The sequence below is a fragment of the Drosophila suzukii genome, chromosome 3, assembly GCF_043229965.1.
Source record: "Drosophila suzukii chromosome 3, CBGP_Dsuzu_IsoJpt1.0, whole genome shotgun sequence".
Classification (NCBI taxonomy): domain Eukaryota; kingdom Metazoa; phylum Arthropoda; class Insecta; order Diptera; family Drosophilidae; genus Drosophila; species Drosophila suzukii.
This window is the reverse complement of record NC_092082.1, coordinates 13,985,374-14,013,349: the sequence shown is the minus strand read 5'-3', so window position 1 is coordinate 14,013,349 and position 27,976 is coordinate 13,985,374. Positions and strand designations below refer to the sequence as shown.

Genomic DNA, 27,976 nt, shown 5'->3' with positions numbered 1-27,976 from the left:
CCGGAGAATTCCCGGCCTTGGCGGCTTACCATCGCTGAGAACCTTGAGTGCTGGTCAGTCGGCTTTTGGCTTTCGCAAGGTGCAGTCGCGTCGTGATCGCATCTTCTAGAAATCTATTATCCAAAAAAGAGATATTGCATACCCGAGGATCGTTCTATATTAATAAACCTTTGTGAGTGACTTTTCCTACCTGTTTTCGCTGGACTTTGCATATGGCTAGCACTACTTTAAAGTGGATTTCCGGATGGAAACCAATTCTCCTGGCTGCCAGCTCACAGTTATGCGTCTGCCAACTTACCGTTAAGATCTCAAGATCCCGAAGAAAGAAAAGAGACGGGAATGGGGATCGTATGGGATGGTATGATGATGTTGTTGGCCATTCGAGAAACAGAAGTCGCTTAACTTGTTCGTGAGCCACCGTCGAGCCTAAGGCGAAGAATTCCTCCAACTCTTTGACGTGGTCTTCTACGTTTCTTCGCGTGTCTTTTTTATTTCTCGGGTCGGTTCGGGAATTTTATGGAAGTGCTAAAAACGAAAGAAACCAAACAAAAGAAAATAAGAATCGTTTTGCAAATTGACAAATCAACTACGATAGTTATAGTGTTTGGACCCGAGTGTCGTTTACAGTTAAGCCAAACGGTTGTGTTTGTTTTGAAAGAAATCTTTTCTTTTCTTTCGCCTGGCGTGAAATTCAAATTCATATACATATTCGGCCAAGTGGAATTCCAAGTGATTCTCATACAATACTCAAGAACCGAAGAACCGAAGAACTGAAGACCCGAAGAACTGAAGAACGAACTGAAAGAGAGAAGAACGATACGTTCGATGTTAATGCCGTCGCGCCTTATGCATCTGACCCAGTTTTTGGTTTTGGTGCCGGACTTGGTATTCATGGTGGCGTAGGCGTGGTGGACTGACAGAATGGGGCAGGAATGTGTTACCCAGAGGAGGAGAAACGGCTTACTTGACCCAAAATTCGTGCTAGCACTTTCTAGCCCTTGCCATCAGCTGGCCAAATAAACATAATACTATTTTCCTGGCGCGTTGAGAAATTTCCGGTTTGTAGAAAGCTTTTGTAAAAACGCACGTGATTGTGGAAGTCCGATTCCGATTCCGATTCCAATTCCCCTACCGCATCAGTTTCCGAAACCCCAAGTGCACTTTCGCTGAGTGCCGACAGATCTCGAGATATCTCTATCGCAGAGGCAGAGGTTTCATTTCATACTAAGTACTTTCTATTTCATTCATTAAACGGTTTCGTTTCGTTAATTGTGGCCCAAGAATGCCCTGGCTTTTACCGACCTCTCCGACTGCCCATAATTATTTGCATGGTCTTCATCTGCGTCTTTATCGAGTGTGTGTAACCAGTTTTGGGTTTTTGGCTTACAGCTCTCTTTAGCCGTTACCATACTCGTTCTGGGCAACCCAGATACATGGATTATGGCCGGAATGGAGCTGGAGTGGCCCGTTAGTTGGCTGGCACCGCTACGTATACGTAATATTGAAATGGGGCACCTGCCCCGCAGAACCAGAACCCACACCCAAGGTGTATAAACTGGTTTGGGCTTATCACACACCTTGCCTCTTAGAGGTAACATCTCGATGATGATGATGATGATGCCTCTTTCTAGGCCAATGATCTCTGGGCCGATGCCTGTGGCAGATGACCATGCCCCCAAGCTGCCGCATTACGTCACTTGGGGGCCGGGGTTACTTGGCCCCGGGAATCTTGATGATTCAGTCGCCATTGCCGCCACCTCGACTTTCACTTGACCACCGCTAATTATCTCACCTTTTTTCTCCATCTTTCTTTCTCTTTCTATCTCTGGCAGATTCTTGGTAAGAAATGAGCACGTGCTGACCATGATGACCCATCGAAATATGCAAAGACATCACAGCACAATGAGCCGCCTTGTTCTGCCCCTGATCTTTGGCGTTTTGATGATCAGTAAACCATCGCCATCGCAGGCTCAGGATGAATCACTGGCTGGCAGTTTTCTATCAGGTACGAGTCTTATAATAAGACGAGGTTTTTCAAAAAAAGACTGCAATTTAAATAAATAGAACAATATTTTAGCGATTTTATTTGGAACGTATTAAAAATATTAAGTGTAACTTCAATCATCCATAAAATGCATGAAAAATAAAATTTAAAAACTAAAGAAAGTAGTTGTGGTTAAAAGGAAATCCGAAATACACTTTCAATGTAAATTAACCTTTCTATTTTAAGTATTACAAAAATGGTTTTCGAATGAATGAAATAATAAAAACGAACAGTAAAACATATATTTAATATTAATTTTAAATGGAAAATAGGTATCTTAGTGATACATAATGAGCACAATGTTTTTAGACACCTTTAAAGAAAACATCCTCGATTCCAATTTAAGGTCATAACATATCTTTAACAATTATAAAATTGCGCTTTCTTCCCAGGCCTTTTGGATACCATAACGAGTACAGCAGATGCCAAGGATTGTCCTGGAGTTTGTGTCCACACTTTGGCTACTTTGATATGCTACGAAGTTCTAGACGATGTGGCTTGTCCTTCGGCCAGCATGAAGTGTTGCATAGAGAATGCTCCAGGTAAGGATAGACTTTTAAACAATCCCTCTAAAATGTATTTTAAAAAAATATTTGTAGCTGGCAAAAATGCAACTGCTGTCAGGGCCACAACAACGCCAAAAACCACAACCACTGCCAGCACCACCACCACTCAGAGGACAACCACTACGGCGGCCACCACTAGCACCACAAAGCGCACCACCACCACCAGTACCACGCCAAAACCCAAGCCAAAACCACAGACCAAGAGACCCGCTACCAGCTCCACCACAAAAGCCACAGCGGCAACCACCAAGAAACCCAGCACCACCAAGAAGGTGGCCACTGCCAAGCCAAAGGACAAGGAGGAGGCCACCAAGGCGGAGGATGCTAACAGTAAGTTGGAGAAATACTTTAAAAATAGTAAACCATACTTAACACTGTTATAAATCAAAAACGGGTATAATCATAGCACGATTAGAATTCTTTTAAAAAGAGAATAGGGTTTTTGAAAAGATTCTTTGAGAGTATTAATGTAAATTGTTTTTAAAATTCTAAGCACCTTTATTAAATACTGTTTATTAATATTATATATTTCATATATATTTTCTATTTAAAATATCTAATCTAATAACTATGTAAATATTTTTTACATTGATCAAAACTGTCTTAAATTACTGTGAAAATATTTTTATATCTTGAGAATATTTTAAGTAATACCCTGTACTTTCTGATATTTACAGAGGACTGCACTGGAGTTTGCGTGGCGGACCGCATAGCGGAGTACTGTGAGGCCTATTTGACCAGCGATGGATTGTGCAAGGAGGGCACCAAGTGCTGCGTCTCCCTGGATGAGTACTCCAATGGCAAGCTGCCCAAGGATATCTACATTCCAGCCAGTAAGTAAACACCATTAAATACTATTACTCCAACTCTAATTTATCTTGTGCCACCAGAACACATGAGCAACTTGAAGCCCAATCAGACGCTATCCGAGAAATCGGCTCCCTCCAAGAGTTCCAGTACGTCCACTAGTAGCACCACTACCACCAGCACCACCACAACTCCGGAACCGGCCAGAACCAATAATAGTTCCCCAAAGCCCAGCAAGTACAAGAAGCATCCAACAACCACTACCACGGAGGCGGCCGAGGAGGATGAGGATCAGGAGACGGAGGAGGATGGCGAGGAGGAGGAGCCACCACTGAGCAACAAACTGAAGTCCGGACAGGGTCAGGGTCAGGTGCTGAAGGAATGCGAGGGCGAGTGCATGAATGGTATATTCGCCATCTTTTGTGATGACATTGATTCCGAGGCCTTTTGTCCGGGAGAAGGAAGCTGTTGTGTGACCGGAAGTGCTTCTGAGGCATCTCCCGCCTCCAAGGCCCCACCAACGAAGCCAGCCATCAAACATGCACCCAAACCGGCCGCCAAGCCCGCCAAACCTGCCCGTCCCGCCTCTCCACCGCCACCACCCCCAGCTTCCACCTCCGGAGGAGGAGGGGGCGGCGGAGGAGGAGGTGACTTCCTTTCCCAGATCATTTCCTTTGCGGAAAGCACTCTGAACTCCCCAGCTCCTCCACCACCGCCACCGCAGGCTCCAGTTCAAGTGCCACGCTGTCCAGGATTCTGTCTGCTCAACATCATGGCCGCCTTCTGCGAGAGACCCTCGATTCTGGTCTCCACACCCACAACCTGTGCCAAGGGATCCGTGTGCTGCGACAACTCGAGGGCTGGAGCACCCAAACCCAAGTTGCCGCCGCCCACGCCTTCGCCCACGGCCCCACCCACCGCTCCACCCTATGTCCTGCCCAACACTCCGAGTCCCGATCCGCGAGAGGAATGCCCTGGATCCTGTATCGTCAGCCTACTCAGCTTCACCTGCTTCAGTGAGTATTATAATTGGATAAATTGAAACAAGTCAAAACCAACAAAATTAAAACAAGTCAAGAAACATTCTTGAAATCAAGACAAAAGTACTCTTGCGTTCAAATTTCAAGATAAAGTGTTCTTGAACTACAGATGAATCAATCTCGATTTGTGTTTCAATACCCAGATTTTAAGAATTTGAGATTGAATTGATCTCCTCTATTATTTGAGATGATATAAATATTATATTTCACCCTCAGAAAACGCCGAGATGACTGACATGTTCCGCTGCAAGCGTTCCGGCCAGATTTGCTGTGCGCCCAAGAGCAAGATCCTGGAGAAGCAACAGTTCCAGACGCGCAACGATACCGCCTACTATCCGGCCCCGCCTCCACCACCCATTGGTCCACCCCAGGCGTATCCGCCACAGTCGCCACCCTACTCCTACATGAACAACCCACCGCCACAGGGTCCACCACCACCACAGCAGATGGCGCCACATCATCAAAATCCCTACCAGCCACCGCCGCCGGCGCCCAACTACGGGGATTACTATCCAGTTTCGGGACCGGCAGGACTTCCACCACAACCTCAGACGACTCCACCTACCACGACCACAACAACCACGACCCCAAGGCCACATGTCTACTCCAAGTACGTTTGCGGAGTCAAGGGAACTCTGCGAACAGGACGAGCCCAATCCCAAGCTCTCTCCCTGGTCTCCTACGCCCGTGCCAAGTACGGAGTACAGCGAACAGCTCGTCAGATCACATCCTCCGCCGGATACTCCGGTAACTTCAACAAATCTAATGAAAGACTGGTCCTGGGATCTGCCATCGTGCCCATCCAAATTCACAACGATAAACTGGGTGACCTTGTCGAATCCAGCAGCCTGCAGAGCAACCAACTGCGCTCCTATCACAATCACCAGGAGTCCATGAACCAGCCGGAACTGGTTTATCCAGAGTACTATCAGCAACAGAGATCGCTCCATGGACTTCAGTCCAATTTCAGTGGGCGGCGAAGAGCTCGCGTGGTGGGCGGAGAGGATGGCGAGAATGGGGAGTGGTGCTGGCAGGTGGCTTTGATCAACTCCCTCAATCAATACCTCTGTGGAGCAGCTCTCATCGGAACCCAGTGGGTCCTCACGGCAGCCCATTGTGTCACCAAGTAAGTGAACCCAGAAAAATTTAAAACAGATAAAAGCCACTCTCACTTACTTGAGAAGAAACGTTCTTGAAATCAAGTCGAGAGTGCTCTTCATTTAGTTCTTTAAGATAAATAAATTTTTAAATAGAGATGAAAGTTAAGTTCAAATGCAGTTAGTTTAAGAGTTCGTCCTCTCACTTATTCAAGAAGAAAAGTTCTCGAAATCAAGAAGAAAGTGATCACAAGTTTGTTTTTCTAACCTTCTAACATCTTTTATGTTTACCTCTTCAGCATTGTTCGCTCCGGGGATGCCATTTATGTGCGTGTGGGCGACTACGATCTGACCAGGAAATACGGCAGTCCCGGGGCTCAAACCCTGCGCGTGGCCACCACCTACATCCATCACAACCACAACAGCCAGACCCTGGACAACGATATTGCACTGCTGAAGCTCCATGGCCAAGCGGAGCTCCGGGATGGAGTGTGCTTGGTGTGTCTCCCGGCTCGAGGAGTCAGCCATGCGGCGGGCAAGCGATGCACTGTGACCGGATATGGATACATGGGAGAAGGTACTGTTAACATGACCTTAAAATCATTTTTAGAAAATCTCACATGTTTGATCTTCCTTTTCCATAGCTGGTCCCATTCCCCTACGAGTACGTGAGGCAGAGATTCCGATTGTTAGTGACACGGAGTGCATCCGAAAGGTCAACGCCGTGACGGAGAAGATCTTCATCCTGCCCGCCTCCAGTTTCTGTGCCGGCGGAGAGGAGGGACACGATGCCTGCCAGGGTGATGGAGGCGGTCCTCTGGTTTGCCAGGATGATGGATTCTACGAGTTGGCCGGCCTCGTTTCCTGGGGATTCGGCTGCGGACGCCAGGATGTGCCCGGCGTCTATGTGAAGACTTCCTCTTTCATCGGCTGGATCAACCAGATCATCAGCGTAAATAACTTATAGTGAGGAATCTCTCGCATAGGACAAACAGACACCATGTGCGGGAGGAACCCCGCTCTTGTGGCAATTTCCTGGCCAAAAATACAACAAAAAAAAGTTAGGCCCGGTGTTGCCTACGATTGTTTTTAAGGGGTTCCCGCTCTTCGACTGCTAACGTAAACCCATCCTAGTGTAATCTATTCATACCTAACCTAACCCTAACTCTAATGGCTCGAAACCCAGAAAACAACTATATTAACTATTACGATTATCGGTAGCGTAGACGGCAATCTTTAAAAGTATTCCCCTATTTGATAACGCCCTATGGTAAACTGTTTTTGTATATACCAAATAAATACAAAAAATCTTCAGTTATATAAGCATGTGTTTGAAAATGGGTTGGGACCTGAAGCTGGTATCATGATTATTTCATTTTACTCATAAACAAAGATCTTTATACTAAAAAAATTAACGGAAAAGACGTTTTGTTTTTTCAAAAACTATTCAAATTTACTTCATTCGGCTGTAAAATAATGAAGATTATTTAAGTACATAAGGAAAAAAATCTTTAGATACTTTTTGAAAAATTTGACACGAGAAAAGGGTTATTTATTTTCCCTCTTTTTTGCTGAAAAATTACTGCACATCTTGCATTTGAAGAAATTTAAATATTCCCAGCAGACTTAACGGAAATTTTTACCAAAAAAAGTGTTTTTAAAAAGGATCTTCAGGAAGGGCTCTTAGGCACCCAAGCTGTCGGATCTTTGAGTGATTTTCAAGAGGCGGAGCACAAAGACTCACTCAAAAACGCTCAATTTTGGAGAGAAGAGAGGCATTCTCTAATAAGAGAATCGTATGCTTCACCAGATAAAAAGTAACCCTCGAGTGGAAACGTGGAAACCAATGTCCTACGTCCCTCACCCTCTATACGATTTGTTTTGTTTTGTTTTTATCCCTGATTTTAACCCTTTTCGCCCGAGTTATAACAAACTATACTTCCCTGCTGAAAGAAAACGAAAGCGCATGGCACTCGTGTGGACTTCGGGTGGTTTCGCTGGGCTTCGTTGGCCTCGGCCGGTTCCAAAAGGGTTCCTGAGATGTCCGTTCTGGGATTCGAGAACAGAAGTTCGTCTGGCCTCGAGCTGAGCGGATCGCAGAGATCGTTGAAACTGACGCGAATCTCATTACTGCCGTTACATTCTTCTGTTTTATATTCTCCTGAGAGATACAAATATCTAGTGTAGTTAAGCGTAGCTTTGTAGTACTCACCCTGATCTAAGATCCTTGATCCCTGATCCTAGTTTGCATGCATTTCGTTTTGGTTATTTGTGTTTGTGCCTGGTTTTTGTTCGTCTTTCGTACAAATCGCGAGAATTTAATTCGACATCGTTTATCAACGGGTTGTCAACGCAATGGAGGCGAATTCAAATCCCACAACTCCCACGACGGCGGTGGCCACCACCACATCCACATCCAGTCCATCGCCAGCTGCGAGCACCAGCAGCAAAGGACACAGTCAAGCCGCCTCCACTTGCTCCGCATCCGCATCCGCCTCTGCATCCGCATCTGTATCCGCGTCCGCATCCGCCACACAGTCCCAGCTGCTAACCACAAGTCTGGAAATTCACAAGGTGGAGGATCTGTACAATCTGTCCCTGGCCAGCGGCTTATCCGAGGGTCAAAGATCCCTTTCGGGAGCTCCGTCGGCCTCCTCCAGTCCTATCATGAGTCCGCAGGGCAAGATCTTCGGAAGGAATGCGAACGGAACAAGTAAGTACTTAGTATAATACTAAATTTTGTTTTAAAGTGAAAGTGATCCTTTTCGGTATCATAAATACTATCAAACTGAAGTTTAAGTTAGGTACAGTTGTGGATAGAAAAACCAGCTTTTTAAAGTATTCTAAATGTGTCCGAAATATTTAAGTTAAGTACCCATACTTGGTTTGGGATGTCACAATCAAATATCTCGAATTAGTTAAATATTAGGTACAGTCGTGGATAATATATGGAGGTTTTCTAAAAGAATTATTTCCTGGCTATCTAATAAGAATTTTAATACGTAATTTAGTTTTGGGTGCCACATGTTTTTTGAAAGGTAAACTTTTCTATATAGATATCGCGGCTCTATAAAATTATCTTTAAAATTATTCAAAATATAGCTTTATTTATAAATTGGAAAGTTAGAGAGTATTATGAGAGATAGATTTGATTAGGAACATTTTTATTTTTATCTTTAATAAAAATAGGTGAATAAAATCAATGTCTGCTTAAAACTTTTAAAATTGTAATTCTAATTCAAAGTCAGACGGGTTCTCTTATTTAACTGTTATTGTGCCCAATCCTGATCCTTCGACCGCATCGAAGCCTTTATTAAGCTTCCCTGCAGCCAAGCAAATCTCCTCCAGCCACATGCTGCAATTTTCGCGCTCTTTTCTCAAGCTTCCATTGTTTGGCACCATTTATGTAACGGAAAACGCTTGGAATCCAAGAAGCTTGTCCCTAGTCCTTGAAGTCCTTAGTCAGATAACAAAGGCCTCTGAAATGTTGCCTTTCCTGGGTAATTTAATGTCTTGAAAAAATCGCAGATCCTGTTCCTGCTTTCATTTCCTTGGTGCCCGATTGCTCGGGGTGTCTTATTTTGCATAACTGCTCAAGGTCTAGGCTTCCTTCAGGTAGCAATGGCAGACTTCATCCAATGAGATCTGTTCAAGACCCAGGTAAGATGCCGTTTTCTAGGCAGCCGTTAGATCAACCTCATGATGATAGGCCATAGTCTTAGGGGTGACAGGAAAAAACTTTGAAAAGAAACGGGAAAAAAACTCACCCCAAGCGATGAGGGTAGTAAAACATATCCATAAATCTCGGTTCGCAAGAGAGTCAACCAACGAGACGCGTTCTCGCTGGAAAAATGCTCAACCTCCGGGAAAAAGATGTCGCCACACAGAAAAAAATATAACCCATTAATAATGCTGATTGAATTTCATTTGGTTTAACAGTAAAGCTAGGATATATGTTAGTTGTATAATACCAATGTTTTCCTCTTTACTTTAAAATACTATCCGAAATAACATCGAATCTATTGATAACTTTCCATAATCTACTTAAGTATATGAACATTTATTCCTAAACGAGACCTATTTATTTCCAAAACTGATAAGCTTAAGATGGTAATTACCCCCAAAACAATGCATTTAAAAGTTGAGTGGGCATTATTCGTTCGCTGTGCAGGTTATGGTTATGGTCCGTCTGCAGGGGCCATTGGCCATTGGCACGTACGGTCCAAGTTATTGCCACCAATGGAATTTTGATCGACAAGAATTTGGTCGTTGAAAAAGTTGGCTTTTAATTTATCGTTGTATATGAGAAATAGTTTCGGTTACTTGCCCATTGCCGATGCCGATGAGTGGAAGGGAGGATGAGGAATCGGACTCGGACTCGGGCTCAGGCTCAGACTCGGACCCAGGTCCCAAGTCCCAAGTCCCAGGTTCTTCCAGGTTCCGATTCCAGGTCCAACTCTCCAAGTCAAAGTCTGCCAAGTCCGGCGTCTACTTTTTGCCCATAATCGAAGCGATCGCACGATTGACTGCTCCGCTCCACACGCACACATTAGCCCCCTCACACACACACTGGCACTCACACGCATTTTCTTAATGCACTGTGAAAAATATTTTATAGTTCTTTAATAATGATGTAGTATAATTTATAAGCATTTATGAATGCTTTTATTTAATACGAGCATAAAATATTTAGATCTCATATTTCTTTTTTTATGGCAAAACAAAAATCTATAGAATTTGTAGGATGGAAGAAAAAGTTTTCTAATTAGTCCTCAATATATGATCTTCACGAAATTTCTTTTCCGTTTGAACGAGGTCAAAAATATTTAAAAAATATATAATATGGAAAAAAAACAAATTAAAATTAAAATAGGAAATTTTTTTCCTATAATACCTGTAAGTAATACCATATTTTTTCTTTGTGCCGATCCTGCTGGCGGTTCGCGGTTTTCCGTTTTCTGCTCCTGGCTGCTTGGGCAGCTGCTTGGTATGTGGCGTCGAATGTCATTATTGCTGCCAAGTGCCAACTAAAAAGTTACTGCAGTTAATTTTTTGTCCATCTTTACCATTTGCCGTTCGCATAAAAACAGCATATTTAGCAAATGACAACAACAGCAGCGGCCGAAGCATCGAGCAGTGGGTAAAAAAAAAACCAAACCCGCAAATTAAATAAATAAAAAATCAGCAACAATCCGCAGAAGCAGAGGAGCTGAAGCAGCCACAACAAAGTGTCCCCAGTTCCACCGATCCCCATACCGAACCCTTCTTCTCGCGATCCTACGATCCTCCCTGCCCGGCATTATTTGTGTATTGAAATCACGTCTCATTTATTTATTGCTGCCACCGTATGCCCCTCTCTGTCGCTCCACCAGGCTCCCGACTTACGCAGGTCTGCGTTAAATACCCAAGTTAAGATGAGGGAGTGGGACGACAAGTGGTCGCATAGAAGTGAAGTGTGGCCATGCTATTAACCCTCAACTGGTCACTCTATAAAACAATTTCTTTTCCTTGTTTTCAAAAATGATTTAATTTTTATAATGAGATAATGAACACTATTTAGTTGTATAGACAATATCAAATCTGAAAGATTTTTTAAAGTAATAAAACCCCTGTGTTCTCTGCTTAAAATATACAAACATATTATGTATTTAGATTAGAGGTTACTAGGTTACCATATAGTATTTAATTTTAGCCACAAATTTTACAAAATATTTAAATATTTTTTTTGTAAAATTCTTATTTAAGAATATTTGTTCTTAATTTAAATGTATTTCTTCCAAGCTAAAATCAAATCCACAACATTTCACCAAAGCTGGAAACCTTAACCACATTTAACCCTCTAGTTAAACTAGTTTACACCAACCTTGTCACTTGTTTACTGGATTAGCGGGCATTTGTGAGCACTTTCAAGTCTCTATCAAAGTTGTCGGTTAGCCGACCACAACCACATTTTCAAGTCCATGTAACTGGGCTGATATTTTTTAGTTTTCAAACTATTTATGATATACCCAATTAAGCGGCTAAGAATGCGAATTATTCTTGGGCCCTGGCCATAAATCGTAACAACCCCATGGCGCGGAGCGTGGGTTAATGGCGCGAAGTGCGCATCCTTGGTGTTGGTCGTTGGTGGATGCGCTTGTGGCTTTCAGATGACCAAGGTAAAAAATAAAAAAAAAGGCCAATGGAAACAGAGGATGGCAATCGATGTACGCAGCTTTTTCTGCCCTGAGTTTGTTATAATTTAGCCGGCCAGCTCGTTTTTCTATTAATTAAAGCTGGCTGGAGACGTTGTCGCCGCCTGAAATATTCTCACATAATTATTTACGATTTGACATAATCATCATCCTCGTCATCGGCGTCGTCCATTTAGAGCTGTGCTGCCATAACAGTAACAGCCTCGTCGATCGGGGGATTCATTAGTATGAGCAATAAATCGCTGCCTAGTCAAGAGTGGGTTTCTTTGAATTTCGCTGTAGGTACAGCGAGTCCATATACCCATGTATTTCACACGAACTGCTCTTGCCCTTTATAAAATATCCTTCTTTTTTTTTGGGCTAAAAATCGAAAGTGATAAAACCAAGAAAAAAATTAAGATTAAAATGATCCTGGCAATCCTTCAAGGTATCTTGCAGCATGCGTGACGCATTTCTAACGAGTTTGCCGACTCAAATCGGATCGTATCGGATCCTTGGTCCCTCGAAAGGGGTTGAACCACCATGCTTATGCAGATGAGTTGGTTCCCAGGTTCTCTTGCCTCATCCTTTTTGTGTGTGCTTTTCGAGTTTTTTTTTTACCTTGGCTGGCTCTCTACGATAAAAAGGGTTAGGGTCCAGACGTCCGTCGAGTTTTTTTTTTTTGGGTAAGAAAAAGCGAATTTAATTAAAATTTTTTTCTTATAGCCGGTTAGCATTGTGAGAACGTCGCAGGCCAGAACTTAATAAATATCATTTTTTGCTGGAACTTTTTCAAGCCTGTTCTTTTTTTTTCGTTTGTGTCTTTCAGTGATCACCACATCGCGACCGGGCAACGAGGCGGAGGTGCAGCTGTACCGGGTCCTCCAGAGGGCCAGTCTTCTGGCCTACTACGACACCCTACTGGAAATGGGCGGTGACGATGTGCAGCAGCTGTACGACGCCGGCGAGGAGGAGTTCCTCGAGATCATGGCCCTGGTGGGCATGGCCTCCAAGCCGCTCCACGTCCGACGGCTGCAGAAGGCGCTCCACGAGTGGGCCAACAATCCGGGACTCTTCCAGGGACCCATGCTGCCGCACTTGGGTAAGGATCAATATTATACTATAAGGATTATCATACGGAACCTTCAAGCTTAAGCTAAACTGAGGTTTGAGAAAGGCTTAGGATTGTTTAATTTATATTTATTTGATTAGACTATTGGATTAATGAATAAACAACAATTTTAATGATAGCACAATGTTTTAATTTTTAAATTCCAAAATTAGTATTAGATACTTTACAAAATCATAACTTTTCTACGAGCAAAGAGAACTCCATTCTAAAATCAAAGTTTAAGATCCTTTTATGATCTATGATCGTTTAATTTAATATTAATTAATAGTTAAATAATGATTATTATAATAATTTATATTATATTATTATGGATTAAGGATTTAGTAGGTATGTTTTTTTAATCAGAGTAGTCTTTTTTTACATTCACTTAAAATATTTTGTTAGTATCCTGAGAATATCGTTATTAATAAAATCTTACTTCCAGGTCTCTGCGAAACGCCTCCAAAACCGGCGTTGGTCTTCAATCCGGACACCACTCCCGCCCTGCCCCGCCAGAAGTTCCCCTCGTTCAACCCCTCGGCCACCTCCTCTTTCCAGCCCTCGACGCTTCCCCCGGCTGCCGTGCCCTCTTCCGTTTCGGTTACCGTCCCCGCTGGTCCCTTGGTCACCCAGATTAGTTGTCCCTCTGCGCCACCGGTGCCCATGCCCCTGGTCCTGCCCTCCACCCCGCTGACCAGCAGTCCCCATCCCTCGACGAACAGTAGCCTGCCAGCAAACACTGCCCACCAGGTGTCCTCCAGTTCTCCCCAGCTCACCCCCGTCCTGACCGAAATGCAGATTCAGAGGATAACCATGTGTGCTGAAAAGATCGGTAGGCAGTTGCCCCAAAGGGAACCGCGTGCGCAGACCACCAGAAAGCGAACCACCCGGGAATTGGAGCAGGTTATCGCCATGTCGGAACAGGATCCGCGGCGCATGGACGAGATCCGTAAGTACTCGGCCATCTATGGGCGATTCGATTGCAAGCGGAGGCCGGAGAAGCCGCTGACCTTGCACGAGGTGTGCGTCAATGAGGCGGCCGCCCAGTTGTGCCGGAATCCCCAGACCATCTGGCTGCTGACCCGCAGAGATGAGCTGTTCCCCCTGGCGCGGCAGATTGTCAAAGATGCCGGTTTCGGGCATTCCGCCAGCATTGCTCGGTACGGTGGTCTGCTCACCCAGCTGCCCTCCCAGGGAGCGGGATTGGGTGGAGGACGAGCTGGCCCCGGGGACACGGACTGCGAGTCCAGTGATGCCACTGCCGTTCCCTCCAAGCGACAGCGACTCTCCTCCACGGAGGCCGCCCAGCTGCCTCTCGACTTGAACCGGGTAAGGAAGCTAGAATCCGTAGAGCCGTAGGTCCATCGCCCGGTGCAGTGCTTCAGCTTCGCTTCGGAGTTCTCCTCCGGAAGGAGGAGCTCCCTGATAACCCAAAATTTCCTTGCAGCTTTCGCGATCGCCAGCACACAATTACTAATCCTGGTCGAGAGGTTCTTCTCAGAATATCTCGACTTGTGGAGGGGGGTCCAAATTTACGCTACAGTATTTTGTCCGTAGACTAGATATATCTCGTAATCCTTATCTTTTACTTATGTAGACTTATCTTGTTGTGCTCTTGAGTAGTTAATCTGGTCTTAAAGGCCCTTTAAAGTTGTAGAAAAGTCTGATTAAATAACACTAAAATAACTGTTATGGTTATGAAGTATCAAATATAATCCTTAAATCCATAACAACTTTTTTAAATATTAGTATTATTGGCATGCAATTTTTATAATCCTAAATGGTTATGTTTTTGTAAAGTATTAGTGCGGATTTGTATGGTATTTAATATATTAAAAACTTACTAATCCTTAACATGATTCTAATCACTAACCCTTAACCCTAAATAATTAGTTAAATATTCATATATTTTTATCCAAGTTATTTAGTCAGTAGTCGTTTTGCAATATATTCTTGTACCTTTTCCCACTGTTGAGTCAATAAATAAATTCTACAAAATTGCCAAAACCAACGATCCACGTGTCTTCTTCCTTGACCTCCAAAACAAAAAACACTTTCCACGCATCTGCCTCCTTGCCTCGCTTAGCTTCAATTTGGCTTCTTTGAGAATGAGAGACTTTAATCCCCGATCTTGTTGATAAATCCAACCCATAAATAAAGGAAGCCGTCGAGGACTCACGCTACAATCTGTTTGCCATGTACCAAAAGTTCGCCAAGCCGCCGTTCGATCTTACGGAAATTGCCAAGTTCTCGTGAGTATAAAGGTCTACAAGATACCATCAAAGATTAGATAATATTATTCATAAGCAATATCAATAATTCAATTTATAATAAGAAAAGTTTTTATCTTAACTAAATAATTGCCAAAATATGTAATAAAAATATTAACTTTACATTTTTCTTTAGTTATGAATTAGTATTAAACCAAAGCCTGAATCACTAAAATTCGATTTTCAAAAGACTTAAGACACAAACTTTATTTTAAGAATAATAATTTTAAAAAGAGAATTATCTGGAAACAAATATAAAGTTTTATGATTAGACTTAATTTTAAAAATGAATAGAAACTAAGACCTATAGTTTCGTATTAATCAAATATTATTTTATTTGCATATGTTCCAGACTTGGCAAGGCGGCTGACTATGAGGATAATGACTCGCGCTTCTCGTTCAGCAACTCCAGTTCGCCGACCATGCCAGTGAGTATGTGTTGGAGCTCTACGAGGGCACTCCGCTCCCCGGGAAAAGCCTTAGAATAAGGGAAAACCATTTTCTAACCCACAGACGCCCTGCAATGGAATGGAAAGTGATCGATCGCCCGTCTCTCGACGGATGGAGACCTCTTCGCCGCCCAGGGAATCGGTGGATCTAAGTGGTTCGGCCTCGGGTCCAGTTCTCAGTGGGGTCCAGGTGATATCCGCGGCGGGGGACAACATCATCGCGGTGGCCAATCCCGCCCTGGCACTCAGTCCCACTTTGAACGAGGTGCTCGCCCTCAAGAGAAACGCCGCCTCGCCGGAAGCCTAACTGCAGCTGGTGAGGATCGGATGGATGCCATTCGTAGTGCCAGATTTGGATATACATACACCCAAATCGTTTTATTTCCAGTGCAATTCAATTAATTTACGTTCGTCTAAGAGAAAATCTTGTTTTAGGTGTTTTAAGTCAATTTTTAGTTCGTAGTCTCTGTGATCTATACTAAACACTGTAATAAAATCATTATTTATCCATCAATAAACAATTTCTAATCATTTTAACTGAGTAACAAAAATGTTTTCAAATTAATTTTTAGTTTCAAAAGGTTCCGTATACCAAATAAAAAAAGTAATCATACTAAAACTAAGGGGAATTCGCCATAGACACTTTCAAGAATTATAAGTTCTTTGCAGAATATAGAGGAAAATAGAAAACCAAATTTAAAAATATGTGCTACATTTACATATGTGACCACATTAACTAATTAAATATATGGTAAAAGTCTATAGATAAATCTATAAATTCGATCCAAATATAAACAGTCAATAGAGTTGTCTATATTGAGAGGTGACAAGAGCGCTAAAAGACAATGCCAGACAATTGCCCTCATTGATCTTGGCAAATTGAGAGATCATCGAGATCATAGATCAGAATTGCACCCATTGAAGTTGACTGATCGTGTTTACATTTACGATTGTGGGCAATTCCTTTGTTCGCCTCTTGACGTCGCAAAAAAGGTCAGTTAAGATCCTGGCGAACCTCCCTTCGATCCTTGCGAACCCTTGCGAATATTTTCGGGATTGACGATAAAGATGTTTGATCTGGGAATCGGGTAATGAGCAAATTAACACCCTTGTGGCAACGGCTTAGGTATGCAAATTTTTGCCAAATTCCTGGGGCATGCAAATTTGGTTGGCATTATTGATGATGATGATGATCGGATGATGATTGCAGATCGGTTTCCATTTGCTGTTGTGATTGCATCTTAATTGTGAGGAGAACAGGGACCGATATTTCTGGGGTATGCAGTTTAATGAACTCTCGAACTCTCTCTTTATAAACACTAAATCATCTGCCAGATGCGATTGGAATCTCAAGGGAAACCAGAGCATGTGGCCACAAATGCGCGGGAGGCGTTCTGACTTTAAAAAGGATTCGTCTTGCATTGTACTTTCGGCATTTGATTTGTTCATCTGCTGTTGGAGAAAAGAAAGCGAGAAGGGATTTGGGGGAAGCCAACCCTTTGTTCCCCTCCAGGAGATGGCGCCCAAGCGATACTCTCTAAAGATCATATAGGGGCATTCTTACCACTCCCCTCCGTTTCTGAGTTATGCAAATCCGCTTGTGGCTGCCGGAGCAATTACAATGCAGTTCATGTCCAGGAGCGCAGGCTGCCTTCTTACCCCGCATTTACATATGCGTACCCCTAACCCATTTTTTTTACCTCTGGGTTCTTTTCGGTTCGCCCAAGACGCGATCATTACCAGAATGATTGATGGGCGTCTTGTGCTCGATTTGCATAAGATGCTGTAACCCTAAAAGGGATCCTTCTGCCTTCAGGCATCGGACGCAGGGATTAGACATCCTGAGAACAAAGCAAAGAGTGTCAATATTTGCACTCAAAGAACACTAGATATTTTAAGCTTGGTACTGGAATTAGGTTTACAACTGTACTGGGTTTACTGAATGGTCAAAATATATAAAATATAATATATTACCTATTTATTTATGAAGTTTACTGGTCAAAACTCGATCACCAAAATCTATAAATATCTATGTGTTTTATATAATTGAAATCGCTTTGAAATTATAAGAATCTAATTATATTTTTAAATCATAAACTTGTATTTATAGATAATTAAAAAAATATTTTAATTTTGAAGTCAAAGGAGATCAAAATTAAAATATAAATACATTTTTAATAATTTATGTTATTAATTCAATTATTATTATTAATCCAATAGTTTTAGCGTAGTAGCTTCATTTTATTTTAGGATAGTAAACAAATCATTTATCATTTGTGATAGCAACTCAGGATGTTTGCTGGACTTGTTGGATGATCCAGTCCATATAGTGCTGTGTGCTGGTGTAGACACCCGGAGTGTTTTTCCGACCACACCCGATCCCGTAGGAGACCACGCCGATGAGATGGTACCGAAAAGTGTAGTTATACGACTCCGGCATCATCAGCGGACCACCGGAGTCGCCCTGGCACGTATCCTTGCCTCCGGAAAGATCTCCGGCGCAGATGACCGAATTGTCAAACATATTGGCGGGTAGGTTCTTAGAATAAAAACTATATGCAAATCTCTGGCGGCACAGACTGTTCTCCTGAATCGGAATTTGAAGCTCGTTCAGCACGGTGGCGGACTCACCGTACTCCATCGTATTTCCCCATCCTACGACGAAGGGATTGTGTTGCACGTAGGATTTGTGGCGCAGATCAGGCGTGTGTGGCAGGCAGATGGGTGTGATCTTGGAGGTGAACTCCACGTTTCGCTCTAAAAATATAATGGCCAAGTCACCGCGTTTGAATCGGACTTCGTACTCTGGATGGGTCACGTACTGGAAGAAGATATCGGTGTTTATTAGTAAAGAATATTTATATGACTCAGTAGAAATTTTAAATTATATACTCGTATATCAGATCAAATCCTAAACTCAACCTTACCTTTGCTATTTTATAGTCCACATGGCGAGTCTCGGTGTCCGTTGACAGATCATGTTCTCCCAAGCGAACAAACGACCTAAGAAAAGATGAAAGGTCAAAACAAAAGACAATTATTTAATTTACCATTTTGAACTCACAGATTTGTGGTGATGCAGTGGGCTGCCGTGACCACGTGTCTGGCGGTGATCAGGGTTCCTCCGCACTGGAACCGTTTGCGGGCATTCGTATAGCCCAGCAGTGCGATCCAGGGCCACGCCCCTATGCGGCTCACTAAACCGCCCACGATTTTTTTATTCGGTGCATTTGTATATCCACACCCATCCTCCATATTGAGCAGCCGACGAGGCACTTCGTCCGTATTCCTGGGAATAATGGAACCCGATGAGATATTGGGATTTGGTGTGGTCACCGCCTGTCCATTGGGACAGCACACCCGGTAACCCTGGTTGCCACAAACTAATCTGGAGGCACGCAAGAATTTGGCGTAGATCTCGTCCTCCGGTCTGTCCAGCAGCTCCTTGGCGAGCAGTGCACACTCCTTGAGTTCTAATGTAGTTGCAGAAAAGTAGTTAGGGATATTTATTAAATTATTGGTTGGTACCAAGTAATATAGTTCCTTTAAAACTCTATAAGTTACCACTTAAACTAACTACACTCTATTTTGTTAAAGATCTGACCCGAACAGTAACTGTAAATGATATTATTAACAATTTTTAGGAAAACTCACCTATACAATGTCCAGGCTTGGTGTCTGGTCCGCGGCATAAGGGTCCCGATGTGGTAACCGGAAAGGGAGCTGAAGTGGTCGTCGTTGTGGTTGTCGTAGTAGTAGTCGTGGTACTCGGAAAGGTTGGAAAGACGAAGGAATTGGTGCTCGTAGTCGTAGTGCTCGGTGTGGTAGGAAAGGGGAATGGATTATCGGGGTGTTGCGGCGGGGGCTGAGGACCAATAAAAGAGTTCTCTGTGGGGAAGAAGGGGTTCCGAGGTCGCTCTGTAACCGGATCATATCTGGGTTCTGTGCAGCAGATCTATGAAGGAGAAGCAGGGCAAAGCTTAGAAAGGATGAAAAGTGCTAGAACAGATTGAAGATATGTCCCTACCACCGGATCCCCGTTGATGTTGCGGGTGCCACAGCTGCGCTGCAAGGCGATCACATATCTAGCTGCCCGATCCCTGCTGGTGGTCTGGAAAATGTCCACCACCTGGGGACAGTAGGTCAGGGCCACGCAACTTCCAAAATAGTTATCCGGGGTGACGCAACTCTGGCTAACTGGGCAAATAAAAAAAATGGGTCATCCATTCGATAGATTTCGTATTAATCAACTGTATTCCATTTTCAAAAGTTGCAGTTGATTTACTTGAGTAGCGATTTCCTCAAAATGACTTAAAACAAACTTTATCCCAAGAACAATTGCACTAGAATAATCTTACAAAATCTAAAAACGTCGTAACGGAAGATGTTGTTCAAGCCAGTCATAGACGTCTATTTATATATGAATTAAACTTTACAAGTACTGGGCAGCACGCTAGTAATAAATTCAGCCTTGGGGACTAACCCAGTTGTAAAATCAATAGAATTGAGCAACAAACTTTCCATTGAACTAGAATTTGTTTGAGGACTATGCAAATATATATTTAGACCATTTAGGCTAAACGCATTAAAACAGTTTTTGATTTAATTCACATAAGCCTTGTTAACTGGTTTGCTCAGATCAGTCGTAAAAGTTATACAGACATTAAATAAAGATAATTATATATGGCGAATCGCAAAGCTCTCGACTAATTAAGTGGCTTTGACTACCTTGCCTGCGCTGATTGAACTGGGCGCCAGTGGGCGGGGGGAGGAGTACGAGGGGCAGGAGTGCAATCACAGCACTAGCACAGCACATCCACTTCATGGCGGGATCGATATATTACGATTAATTCCTAATAATGTTAACCGAATTGCTCATAAAAAGGATCTTGCGCTTGTTTTCTATGTTTTTCCGTGGCCAGCGTGACCAAAGCGATCGCGTCTTCGATTCGGATGAGCGGTCGACCCCCAGAGCCCAGCTTTATATGCCGGGTTCTCGTGGGAATTACCGACTTCTCAATCTAACGAGCTCTCTCCCGGAAGCTCTCTCGTCGGAAAAGTTTGTGTAATATTAGATAATTCAATAGTTCAATATTAACTAATTCGGAAAAGTATGCAATTTTTAAATGATTTTTTCAAATCTAAGTAGACAATAGATTATAAAGTTAAATATATTATATTAATTTTTCACCATTCCATATACTAAATCGTATAGCATATATAATTAATATTTGTAAAGCTGCAGAAGAAAGTCTTACCCAGCTTAACGGTTTCACATAATTTATTAAACTTTATATCACGGCATACACTTTGTAGCAAATTTTTAATAAACTTGATGATCAGGTATTTTCAGTGATGTAATCCGTAGTATGGTGGCCAATCAATAATTCTATAGATTTGTTTGAAGAAAGTAAATCCCCTATTAACAAGTTTATTATTTAAAATAGTTCAATTTTGGTAGAATATGTTAATTCACTTAATATCCTGTGATCTCAAAACCATAAAAGCTTCAAAGTTGGGATTAAGCATGCAGATTCTAGATATTTCATGCGAGCAACTTTGTTTCAACTTCCACAAGCCGTCCGAAATTGTGGCTCCTACAGTCTTTAAGCTAGAATACACATTTTAACTGTAATGTATCATTACCTATCAAATTGATAGTACCAATTGATTGAAAAATATTCCCAAGCCAACCAAAACTAGGGCGCCCACATTTTCAAATATCTTAAGAATATTGAATATAGATACAAGTGTACAATTGCAAATGTAAAGTAGATAAAAGTATATTTATTATGAAACTAATTAGCTGAGTAGACGATAGATTAAATTTGTAATAAATATTTTTATTTTTCATAATCCAAAGTTAATCAGATATCAAAACTTAAATCAATCCGTTTGTTCTGATTAGGGGCTTAGATTAAGATTTGGTTCTTATGACCTAGGTGCAACATGTAGGCGATGGCAAATCAGGGAGTCTGCTGGACCTGTGCGATGATCCAGTCCATAAAGTACTGTGTACTAGAGTAAACCCCCGGCACATTTGGTCGGGCACACCCGATGCCGTAGGACACCACGCCGATCAGATAGAACCGCAAGCCCGGGGTACCGCCCTCCGGCACCATCAGCGGACCGCCGGAGTCGCCCTGGCACGTATCCTTACCTCCGGAAAGAACGCCGGCGCAGAGGACAGCGCTGTCGAACTGATCGGCGGAGAAGTATCGCTTCTCCTTCGCGTAGCTCTGGATGCACACCCCGTTCTCGTAGATGGGGATTTGGAGCTCGTTCAGCACGGTGGCCGACTCTCCGCCCTCCATCGTCTTTCCCCATCCGGCGACGAAGGGCATATAGCCCACGTATGACTTCTGGCGTAGACTGGGCGTGTGTGGCAGGCAGATGGGCGCAATCTTGGAGTTGAACTCCACGTTCCGTTCCAGATAAAGGATGGCCATGTCACTGCGTCCATTCTTGCGATTGTACTCCGGATGTGACACGTACTAAAAAGAGAAATAGGAATGTCAGAACGAAAATGAAGCATGTTATACATAGAAATAATATTTAATACCAAAGAAAATACTTAAATAATTAATAAAAATAATCCCATTAACATTTTAACCCTCTAGTGCCCAAATTTTCTTTTCCCAAAAAAAAATTATTTTTGGATTCATTATGTATCAAAAGTGAATGTTTGTTTTAGAAAAACTTTTACTTTTGCATGGATCGAGTTTTATAGGACTATATCCTTGGACCGCCTAGAGGCGGCTTTGGGAAGGTAGGCCAACAAAAAATTAGGTAATCAATTCTTTTGTTTACACGTTTTATTATAAGTTACTTAAAGAAAGGCTCCAAAAACAAATAAAACAACAATTAAAACTAAAGTTACTTAAATTCACAAAGCTTCAAATATTTGGGTACAAAAAGTTTGATTACTTATTTGTGATGAAAATCGTAGAAACAGTCTTTTTTCTGGGGAAAAGCACAGGTTTATATTACATTTGCGGCAGACAATTTGAGTTTCCGATGTACAACCAGGAAGCTTACAGGTTTTTTTGTCAGCGCGTGATAAAAACATTGGAAAATGCTCGACTTTATCATAACGTACATCATTAATCGGAAGGAAAGTTTTCTTCCCTGAACAACGTTGTCACCTGCTCCACAATATATCTCGAAATTATAGCAAAAGCCAGAAGAGTCACACAAATTGAAGAATTTCACTCCCCATTTGTGTGGTTTGTCTGGTAAATATTGTCTAAGAAAGGTCTTCATCTTCGTTGCACACATTTGTTCATCCACAGATAAGCGTTGGCGCATCGGAACTGACTGAAACTTCTCATTTAAGTGATTCACGAGCGGCCGTATTTTGTATAAAGGATCGTGGTCGGTAGAATCCTTGGAGGGCAACTTACTATTATCATTAAAATGCAAATTACCTCGTATTTTTTTAAAGCGATTTCTTGACATTGTGTTCTGAATTGTTCCAAATGCGTACTCCCCCCAATATGAACGGAAAACTGACATAAAAAATAAAATGCCAATAAATTTTCGAATTTCTAAATTGACATCCTTATGGGCAGCATACAAATTTGTTTGCTGCGTGATATGCTCAATTATAGTATCACTCAAAAAGAATTGAAAACACTTGAATGGCGTATCCAGATTTTTAAGTGCTCCGAGGTCAGGCTCAATAAAGGATATTGCAGATTTATCCATGACTAGGTTCGTTTGGCGCCACAACATCTTTTTGAAAAGCGGTGATTTTGGGTCTATAGCCCAAACAGATCCTACAAATTCAGCTATTGTGCTTGCTTTAACATGAGCAATATTTTGCTCAGCAGGCGCTTTGCGTTTGCGTTTCTGTGCTTGAGGTGAATTGGATGCAATCGAACTTGAGGGTGACAACAATTTTGCAAAAGGAGTAGAACTTCCGCTTGAAGTTACACAAATCTCTCTAGCCAACATAGAATCCGACATATGTATAACTTTCTCAATCGCTTCTTTATCTTCCTCATTGACAGGACGCGCTGCCTCGCAAAGATCATCAGTCAAATCTTCCTCCAATTCTTCTTCTCCGTCCGTATCAATGTCAATATCAATTGAATTTAAAAATTTTTTAATCTCCACGTCGGAAAGAGCTGATAGCTTATTCACTTGTCGTCGCTCCATGTCTACTGAAGCAATTATTTGTACTTAAATATGTCATAGGTTGTTCCACTTTCAAACTTACCTTATAATTTTTTTTTCCCAAATTGTCCCAAGACCGCCTCTAGACGGGATACCTTATAAAAGCTATAGAAAGCTAACGAAATCTTATTTTTAGTGTGGGTTTCGTTTTTTGAGTCCTTGAGACTATCAGCAACACGGTACAATTTTTTTTTCCAGCAACAAACTTTTTATAATATTTTAAAAAAATATTTCTATTTTGCACTTAATTTGCAAATAATTATTTCGTCCGAGTTGCACAAATTTTCTGCTTCAAATGACTACAGCAGCTTGCGCAAGCTCTAGTATGTATTCCAAACGCAACGAACTTAATTTTTGGACTTCCCCGAATTAGAAAAAACGCAAAACCGAGTCAAAAGGAATGAAAAGACTAAAATAACGGTGTTTTTAACCTTACCCGTCTGGAGGCGGTCTTGGGCACTAGAGGGTTAAATACATTTTGGAGCCTGGGTATATCTAATATGAATCTTTAAAGACCCAGTAAATATTTTAAAAATATATTGTTTTTTAATAATCTTTGACATACCCTTGCAATATTGATGTCCACATGAGGAGTCTCCGTGTCCGTGGACAGATCATGTTCTCCCAAACGGACAAATTGCCTAAAAAAATTAGAAATTTCGAATAAAATATATATAAATTGTTAGGAGAAGATGAACTTACAAATCGTCCCTGATGCAATGGGCCGCCGTGATCACGTGTCTGGCGGTGATCAGGGTTCCTCCGCATTTAAACGGCGACCCGGAGGGATCGTCATATCCTAGCAGTGCGATCCAGGGCCACGCCCCCTTCCGGCTCACCTCGCCGCCCACGATCTTCTTGTAATATCCAAGCGTTGAGCCGCATCCTTCCTCCACATTGGGCAGCCGGCGAGGTATTTCGTTCGTGTTCTTGGGAATAATGGGAGACGGAGTGGTGACCGTCAGTCCATTGGGACAGCACACCTGGGTGCCCTGGTTGCCGCAAGTTAATCTGGAGGCCCGCAAGAAATTGGCGAAGGTCTCGTCCCGCTGCTTCACCCGCAACTGATTTAACAGCGATGCACACTCCTTGAGTTCTAAATGAAGAGCGATATTTAAATATTTTTTAATTTTTTTGATTTTCAAACAGTTTTTATACAAACATTTTTATAAAAACAAATTTTCTGGTCCCTTGTAATATATACAGCTTTTTGAAACACGTGTATCCACAATACTTTTCTTATATATGTATAAGAAACAGGTTCAAAATTATTATACCCGTTCAGTTCTCAAAGGGTAAATACTTTCTGATTGCATGTCTAACATAAAGTTAAAATGAACCCAATATATGACATAAGCTTCCCCAAGCAAATCTTAAAAATAATATCAAACACGTGTAACCATGTTGATCTCAAAAACGTATTGCCTGGTAAATCCCGCTTTTATTTTAATATTACTAACGAAATGTTAAGTACTTACCCACACAATTTCCGGGCTTGGTGTCTGGTCCACGGCACGAGAGACCCCGTTGTTCCACCAAGGGTTCGGATGAGGTAACTGGAATGGGAGCTGGAGTTGTAGTCGTTGTGGTTGTCGTGGTCGTAGTCGTGGTCCTCGGGGTGGTAGAGATCAGGAAGGGATTGTCAGGGACTTCCGGCGGGGGCTGGGGACCAATAAACGGTTTCTCTGTGGGGAAGAAGGGGTTCCGAGGTCGCTCTGTGACCGGGTCATATCTGGGTTCTGTGCAGCAGATCTACGTAGGAAAAGCAGGGCAAAGCTTAGAAAGGATGAAAAGTGGAAGGATAGATCGAAGATATGTCCCTACCACCGGATCCCCGTTGATATTGCGGGTTCCACAGCTGCGCTGCAGGGCGATCACATAGCGTTGGGCCCGATCCCTGCTTGTGGTCTGGAAGATGTTCACCACCTGGGGACAGTAGGTCAGGGCCACACAACTCCCATAATAGTTCTCGGGGGTGATGCAGTTCTGGCGAACTGGGTAGAAACATTGGGCGATGGGTCATTAGTTTTCTTTATAACTTTTATAACCGTTAAGTTCAGTTAAAGTTTAAATCTGCTTTAAACCTTCGTTAAAAGTATTATTTTACTTAAGAATAGCTTCCCAAAAATACTTTAGATCTTTAGTAATCTTTTTTATACCTTTGTTAAAAGTTTTAGTTTACATAAGGACAACATCCGCAAAATGTTAATAAATTCAAATCATTTTTGGGATTTCGTTACTAGTGGTTATACATATTTAAATTTGAAAACCAATATAATTTATATTACTTTTATAATTTTTATTAAAAAAAAATTTTTAAGGTCCGGTTTATTTTTTAGGTCCAATTATAAAGATATGAATAAATGTTTAATACAAATTTTTTATTTATGAATTTAAATACGAATTGGTTAGTTTGAGTTGCATGTGTTAAACGGCTTAGCCTTCACCTCAAGATGAGTCAGTTTTGGGAATGAGGGACTTAGTTATGTTTTTCTCACACCTCTAACCAAGTCAACAGTCTATCATTAGCAAGAACACAAAACTACAAACAAAAAACCGCATTGTACAAGCACTTAAGCTCTATTATTATACTTCACAGTTGACAGGAAATAAAACAAATTCTATTCTTGGTATTTTAAATGATTTATTTAAATTTCATAGCCATTTACTATTTCTATTCTTTGTCTGCTTTGTTTATTTTTGGCCTGAATGGTATAATTGATACCCGAACGTAGCGCTTTCTAATGTGATTCTTAAAATAACAAAACAATAAATCTTAAAAGTAAAAGGCGTCATACTGAATTATAAATGACTTTTTTAATTTTGTTGTAGTGACAATGTAAAACAAACTTTATTTCAAGAACACTTGTATTAGACTTTCTCGCTAATCCTTAAGATCTGATATCGTCGTAACGGCTGATGCTGGTCAAGCGAGCTATAGATGTCTATATCTCAATCAAACTTGATGAGTACCAGGCACAAAAACGCCCCGCGGGTAATAATAAACACCTGTTTAAGTCGGTGTCCGAGTCGAAATCTGACCTTGGTGACCGGTTTAGTGAACTGGAATTGAACTCGAACACAATGGGCCAAAAAATTTCGTTGTGAATAATTTTGGTATGATTGTTTATTTCGCAGACAATACAAATTGCTGCATCAAATCGAAAGACTTGAGCAACGAACTTGCCATTGAACTTGAAGATGTCGAAAGACTCACACAGGTTAGAGGTCTATGCGAACCGATATTTAGACCATCTAATTTAAATGCGTTGATGTATTTATGGCTTTTGATTAAAATCCCAGATGCCTTGCTAATGGAACTGGTTTGTTGTTTGCTTAGATCAGTCGAAAAAAGTTCTACAGATGTTAGATATAGAGAGAAAGATATGGCGAAGCGAAAAGCTCTCGACTAATTAAGTGGCTTTGACTACCTTGCCTGCGCTGATTGAACTGGGCGACAGTGGGCGGGGGGAGGAGTACGAGGGGCAGGAGTGTAATCACAGCACTAGCACAGCACATCCACTTCATGGCGAGATCGATTTATTATATATATACGATCATATATACGAGATAACGAGGGGCAACGCGACGTTCACTGGCCGAATAACGTTAGTAAACTAATTTTCTTTTGGGGAACCGGACAACCGGAGACAACTGGAGACGCGTCTTCACCCGCGGAAGCTTCTTCGGAGATTGCCGTGTGTTTCTTTTCGTGGCCTGCGTGACCAAAGCGATCGCGTCTTCGATTCGGCTGAGCGATCGGCCCCCAGAGCCGAGCTTTATATGCAGGGTTCTCATGGGATCTCTCTACCGAATCTACCGATTCTACCGACCTCTCTCGCCAAGCTCTCTCGCCGGGAAAGTGGGTGCACTTTGGAGAGCACTTCGGATGGGGTTCACATTCGAATTCATGGAGCACGCCATTTGCTTTATAAGCATATAATCAAGGTGGAAAAGCACCAAATTCACACATTTAGATTAGGAAGTGATTTTCCCAACGCAATTCGAAAATGGAAACAAATATTTATTGTTTTTTGCAGCCTGATAATATGGTTCAGTGGGTAATGGTAGGTAATGATATAGGACACAATCTGACATTGTTCTAAATTGGGAATTTTCAATTAAGGCGTGAGTCAAATGAGGCGCCAAATTGTTGGCCTTGCTCTGCTCTCAATTTGTCATTGATCTGGTCCCAAGAATTCTGTGACTCAATTAGACGGTCGTCTAAGCAAAAATGATAA

At 42.1% G+C, this 27,976-nt stretch overlaps 4 protein-coding genes across 8 annotated transcripts; 2 read left to right on the top strand and 2 right to left on the bottom strand.

Annotated features, from left to right (window-relative positions):
* The first annotated feature begins 62 nt into the window (after positions 1-62).
* Positions 63-6,877, top strand: mas (trypsin-like serine protease domain-containing protein masquerade). The gene is made up of 9 exons (XM_036816152.3): positions 63-172; positions 1,833-2,005; positions 2,437-2,586; positions 2,644-2,940; positions 3,288-3,443; positions 3,501-4,433; positions 4,674-5,583; positions 5,854-6,131; positions 6,199-6,877. The coding sequence occupies exons 2-9, from the start codon at positions 1,864-1,866 to the stop codon at positions 6,519-6,521; spliced, it is 3,189 nt and encodes a 1,062-aa protein (XP_036672047.3). The 5' UTR covers positions 63-172; positions 1,833-1,863; the 3' UTR covers positions 6,522-6,877.
* A 730-nt stretch (positions 6,878-7,607) lies between these two features.
* nab (NGFI-A-binding protein homolog) lies at positions 7,608-16,069 on the top strand. 3 transcript variants are annotated; one of them, XM_036815492.3, is made up of 6 exons: positions 7,608-8,267; positions 12,557-12,829; positions 13,284-14,167; positions 14,999-15,090; positions 15,461-15,536; positions 15,622-16,069. In XM_036815492.3, exons 1-6 carry the CDS (start codon positions 7,910-7,912, stop codon positions 15,862-15,864), a joined length of 1,926 nt encoding a protein of 641 aa, XP_036671387.3. In that variant the 5' UTR covers positions 7,608-7,909; the 3' UTR covers positions 15,865-16,069. The 3 variants fall into 3 exon arrangements, with proteins under 3 accessions (XP_036671387.3, XP_070852469.1, XP_065720237.2); XM_070996368.1 differs by having other exon boundaries at positions 15,598-16,069; XM_065864165.2 differs by having other exon boundaries at positions 15,461-15,540; positions 15,622-15,794.
* A 1,767-nt stretch (positions 16,070-17,836) lies between these two features.
* Positions 17,837-20,512, bottom strand: LOC108020049 (venom serine protease Bi-VSP). The gene is made up of 6 exons (XM_036816276.3): positions 20,286-20,512; positions 19,585-19,754; positions 19,212-19,512; positions 18,622-19,030; positions 18,485-18,560; positions 17,837-18,378 (listed from the first exon to the last, which is right to left on the bottom strand). The coding sequence occupies exons 1-6, from the start codon at positions 20,380-20,382 to the stop codon at positions 17,845-17,847; spliced, it is 1,587 nt and encodes a 528-aa protein (XP_036672171.3). The 5' UTR covers positions 20,383-20,512; the 3' UTR covers positions 17,837-17,844.
* An 867-nt stretch (positions 20,513-21,379) lies between these two features.
* LOC108020016 (venom protease) lies at positions 21,380-27,490 on the bottom strand. 3 transcript variants are annotated; one of them, XM_036816278.3, is made up of 6 exons: positions 27,167-27,488; positions 25,560-25,729; positions 25,214-25,487; positions 24,438-24,831; positions 24,301-24,376; positions 21,380-22,051 (listed from the first exon to the last, which is right to left on the bottom strand). In XM_036816278.3, exons 1-6 carry the CDS (start codon positions 27,261-27,263, stop codon positions 21,524-21,526), a joined length of 1,539 nt encoding a protein of 512 aa, XP_036672173.3. In that variant the 5' UTR covers positions 27,264-27,488; the 3' UTR covers positions 21,380-21,523. The 3 variants fall into 3 exon arrangements, with proteins under 3 accessions (XP_036672173.3, XP_070852671.1, XP_065720238.2); XM_070996570.1 differs by lacking the exon at positions 25,560-25,729 and having other exon boundaries at positions 25,214-25,450; positions 27,167-27,490; XM_065864166.2 differs by lacking the exon at positions 25,560-25,729 and having other exon boundaries at positions 25,214-25,291; positions 27,167-27,490.
* Between the last annotated feature and the right edge of the window lie 486 nt (positions 27,491-27,976).

Coding starts and splice junctions, on each gene's coding strand:
- nab (XM_070996368.1), top strand. CDS start 7,910: ATGGAGGCGAATTCAAATCCCACAACTCCCACGACGGCGGTGGCCACC. Junction 8,268..12,556: donor AAGGAATGCGAACGGAACAA/GTAAGTACTTAG, acceptor TGTGTCTTTCAG/TGATCACCACATCGCGACCG. Junction 12,830..13,283: donor ACCCATGCTGCCGCACTTGG/GTAAGGATCAAT, acceptor TCTTACTTCCAG/GTCTCTGCGAAACGCCTCCA.
- mas (XM_036816152.3), top strand. CDS start 1,864: ATGATGACCCATCGAAATATGCAAAGACATCACAGCACAATGAGCCGC. Junction 2,941..3,287: donor CAAGGCGGAGGATGCTAACA/GTAAGTTGGAGA, acceptor TGATATTTACAG/AGGACTGCACTGGAGTTTGC. Junction 6,132..6,198: donor ATATGGATACATGGGAGAAG/GTACTGTTAACA, acceptor CCTTTTCCATAG/CTGGTCCCATTCCCCTACGA.
- LOC108020049 (XM_036816276.3), bottom strand. CDS start 20,382: ATGAAGTGGATGTGCTGTGCTAGTGCTGTGATTGCACTCCTGCCCCTC. Junction 18,561..18,621: donor CACTGCATCACCACAAATCT/GTGAGTTCAAAA, acceptor ATCTTTTCTTAG/GTCGTTTGTTCGCTTGGGAG. Junction 18,379..18,484: donor TGGACTATAAAATAGCAAAG/GTAAGGTTGAGT, acceptor ATCTTCTTCCAG/TACGTGACCCATCCAGAGTA.
- LOC108020016 (XM_036816278.3), bottom strand. CDS start 27,263: ATGAAGTGGATGTGCTGTGCTAGTGCTGTGATTACACTCCTGCCCCTC. Junction 25,730..27,166: donor GTTCAATCAGCGCAGGCAAG/GTAGTCAAAGCC, acceptor GTTTCTACCCAG/TTCGCCAGAACTGCATCACC. Junction 25,488..25,559: donor ATATCAACGGGGATCCGGTG/GTAGGGACATAT, acceptor TTTCCTACGTAG/ATCTGCTGCACAGAACCCAG.